The following is a 3810-nucleotide window of genomic DNA, read 5'->3' as shown; positions in this document are numbered from 1 at the left end:
TCGCTTCAATTTAAACGTATGATTAAGGTTAAGGTTTGGTGGAATAGTCTGAAAGAGGTTCTGCTCACTTTCACAGGCCACCAAACAGAGGATCAGTGGATCAGAAAATGGTAGTAGTGGCTATAATACATGATGCTGTTTTCCTTCACACTTCAGGCTAAGCTTCAGTGAGGATGTCAGACACTTGTTTTTGAATAACCTGACTGATTAAACTGTATTATTTTTTTTGCAGGAGGCTGAGCTGAAGAATGTTCTTTTCAGTGTTGGAGATCGGTTGAAGGTCCAAGGGAGGATTCATTCTGATGCTAAAAGGTAAGCTAAGACTAAAGGCCTGCTAATAAAACTACAATATTTTAACCTTAATATTACCAATAACATATTCGTATACAGTACATTATACAGTGCAGTGTCCTCCACTAATTTTGGCACCCTTGGTAAATATGAGCAAAGGAGGCAGTGAAAATTAGTTTTTATCGTTTAATCTTTTGATCTTTTGTTAAAAGAATTCACAAAAATTCTTTGTTCTCAAGGATTTCAAACAATCCCAAACAAAACACAGGTTTATAAAAAAAAAAAAATCTTTGTTAAATATAGGTGTGCAACAATTATTGGCACCCCTATGAATTCATATGAGAAAAAATATATTTGAAGTATATTTCCATTAATATTTTACTTTTTTTTTATTTTAGTACACTGGGGTAACTAGAAACAGGAAATTGTTCAACCATAACTTCACCCATGTTTCACAAGTGAGGTAACACGTGGGCCAAATTCCCTTAGTCATTCATAACAATGGGTAAGACCAAGGAATACAGCTGTGATGTGCAGCAAAATATTGTTGAACTTTACAAAATGGGATGTGGCTATATGAAAATAGCACAAGCATTGAAAATGCCATTTTCCACTATCAGAGCAATAATTAAAAAGTTCCAATCAACTGCAAATGTTATGAATCAAACTGGAATTGGACGTGTGTCTATATCATCTCAATGCACTGTGAAGAGGATGGTTCGAGTGGCAAAAAAATCTCCAAGGATCACAGCTGGACAATTGCAGAAGTTAGTTGTGTCTTGGGGTCAGAAAATCTCCAAAACTACAATCTGAAGTCACCTACATCACCACAAGTTGTTAGGAAGGGTTTCAAGAAAAAAGCCTCTACTCTCATCCAAAAACTAACTCAAGCATCTTCAGTTTGCCAGACACTACTGGGACTTACTGGAACTACTGAATAATTGTTGCACACCTATATTTAACAAAGATTTTTTAAAGAAAAAAAAAATATATAAACCTGTGTTTTGTTTGCAATTGTTTGATATCCATGAGAGCAGAGTATCTTTGTGAATTTTTTATTTATTTATTTATTTATTTTTTATAAAAGATCAAAAGGTTAAACAATAAAGACAATTTTTCACAGCTTTCTTTGCTCATATTTACCAAGCGTGCCAATATTAGTGGAAGACACTGTATATGATGTATTCAAATTAAAATAGAAGTACCGAAGTATGGGATTTTTATAACAACGTACTTAACCTAAACCAGGTGACATTGTTCAGTGAATTAGTTGACCTTGTAATCTGTTATATAATTTCAGTAATAAAAGTTTCAGTACTGCCATAAGTTAAAAATAAATAAATACATTTAATAAACAATACAGGACCTATGACCTGGCATTGCTCATATTAATCAATGATAAGAAAAGAAATATTGTGGTGAATTGGACATTATCTTAAAATTTAAATTTCATCCCAGACCTGCAGTAGGAGTTATAAATATTTTATAGATTAAAATGCATTTGTTACTGTACCCTTTTAAAACGTTGACTAAATTTAAAATGTCTCTAATCAATTTATAGAGAATTCTACACATTTACTGTGCTGTCCACTAGCTAGAAGTAAAACATGTAAACTAGCATGGCTTATTTTATATATGTATATATATATATATATATATATATATATATATATATATATATATATATATATGAGAGAGAGAGAGAGATAGATATAGATATATAGATAGATATAGATGGATAGAAAGATAGATAGATATAGTTATAAAAAGAAAGTTTCAGAATGTGTTGCTCAGCTCATACAATAATAATTAGCCTAGTTATCTGCAATCATATCTATATAATCATATCTATATTTTATATTTCTGAAGGTTCCAAGTTGACCTGGGCTCCAGCTCCACAGAACTAGCTCTTCACTTTAACCCTCGTTTTCATGATGATGATGAAAAGACACCAGTGCTGGTGTGTAATTCACAGTGTGATGGCATCTGGAACCAGGAGCAAAGGGAAACACACAACCCTTTCCAACCAGGCTCCACTTTTAAGGTATAACAGAGACTTTTATATGTTTACTGTATTTAAAGTTTGTCTTTGTATTCACAAAATACTTATATAGTAAGTTTTGACACCAGTCACTACTGATATATGTTATTAAATCACACATTGACAGCTACTGTGCATGTCTGAATTAAGCAGATAATCTTAGCAACATTACCCTCTCCTTCTCAGGTTGTAGTGAAGCACGCAGGAAGACTTTTTGAGGTGATGCTACCTGATGGGCATATGATTGAGTTCCCCAATCAGCAAGGGCTGGAGGTCATCACTTATATTCGTATCAAGGGTGACATTAACCTCACTTCTTTCAAAATGAAATGAGTAAAGTGTTTTACTGAGAAAAGCAGGCCCTCTGCTTTTCAGAATATAAAATGTGACCAATCAATAATAAAAATAAAGTGAATGTTGTGCTCATGGATAATTTGAAACTAACAAACAACCAAACCAACAAACAAATATGTATGATATGTACTGGGGTGGCTTGTATCAATAGGCTGTCAATTATAAAAATAAAAATAAAATCACTATAATGTTTCTTTTTTTGGAGTCCACATTATCTTATTTGCCATTAACAAACATTTTTTAAAAAAAGATTATTTTGTGATTTTTGTGGGAGGTATATTGTGGCAAAAATATAATTAAAATTAAAACACAAAAATTTAAAATGTTCACCCCATTTGTCTTTTATGTACGGAAAGACTGTGCCAAAATGAAAATGAAATGAAATAATTCCATTTGCATTTAAATTACCCATGTAAGCATGCAACGTTAGTGTCAAAAATAAAACTTAAACCTAAACATTATTTTGTCATTTCATTTTCTTCATATTTCATGGCTATAATTAAAATAAAATGTCAACAAAGAAAGAAAAACAAACTGCACATTAGGATTAGGAACATCTGCACACTCGTACAGTTATCTAATCAGCCAATCACGTGGCAGCAGCACAATGCAAATAAAATCATGCAGATACAGGTCAAGAGCTACAGTTAATGTTCACATCATAGATCAGATCTCAGTGACTTTGATCGTGGCATAGTTGTTGGTACCAGATGGGCTTCTTTGAGTATTTCAGAAACTGCTGATGTTCTGGGAATTTCAACAGTCTCTATAGTTCACACAGAACTGTTCCTGACACCGTTTATAATATTGATACACAGAGGTGTTCCTAATAAAGTAGATGATGAGTGTATATGTTTGCATATCTCCACTGACAAACATTTGCACGAATGAAAATTGTTGCATTCTTCTTTTTTGATGCTTTACTGACTGTTGTTTTTGGGTTTTTCTTCACAGCTCTCACAATGTTTCTGTCATCAACTGCTTTTCCGACCTGTTCAATGTCTGGTTGTTAGTACACCAGTGGTTTCTTTCTTTTTCAGGACGTTCCAGATTGTTGTATTGGCTATGCCCAATGCTTGTGCAATGGCTCTGATTGATTTCCCCTCTTTTCTCAGCTTCAAAAT

The 3810-nt window shown here is 33.0% G+C and overlaps 1 protein-coding gene across 1 annotated transcript; it reads left to right on the top strand.

The window, feature by feature from the left end:
- Nucleotides 1–226: 226 nt before the first annotated feature.
- On the top strand, nucleotides 227–2785 carry LOC108275253 (galectin-2-like; the record flags this gene model as incomplete). Its single annotated transcript, XM_047160118.2, has 3 exons — nucleotides 227–312; nucleotides 2161–2335; nucleotides 2519–2785. Coding segments are annotated over 3 exons (408 nt in total), but the record flags the coding sequence as incomplete, so codon positions are not given.
- Nucleotides 2786–3810: the final 1025 nt, after the last annotated feature.

The sequence above is a fragment of the Ictalurus punctatus genome, chromosome 14 (assembly GCF_001660625.3).
Source record: "Ictalurus punctatus breed USDA103 chromosome 14, Coco_2.0, whole genome shotgun sequence".
In the NCBI taxonomy this organism is placed as follows: Eukaryota; Metazoa; Chordata; class Actinopteri; order Siluriformes; family Ictaluridae; genus Ictalurus; species Ictalurus punctatus.
The sequence above is the reverse complement of the archived record's forward strand: the minus strand, read 5'-3'. Positions and strand labels throughout refer to the sequence as shown.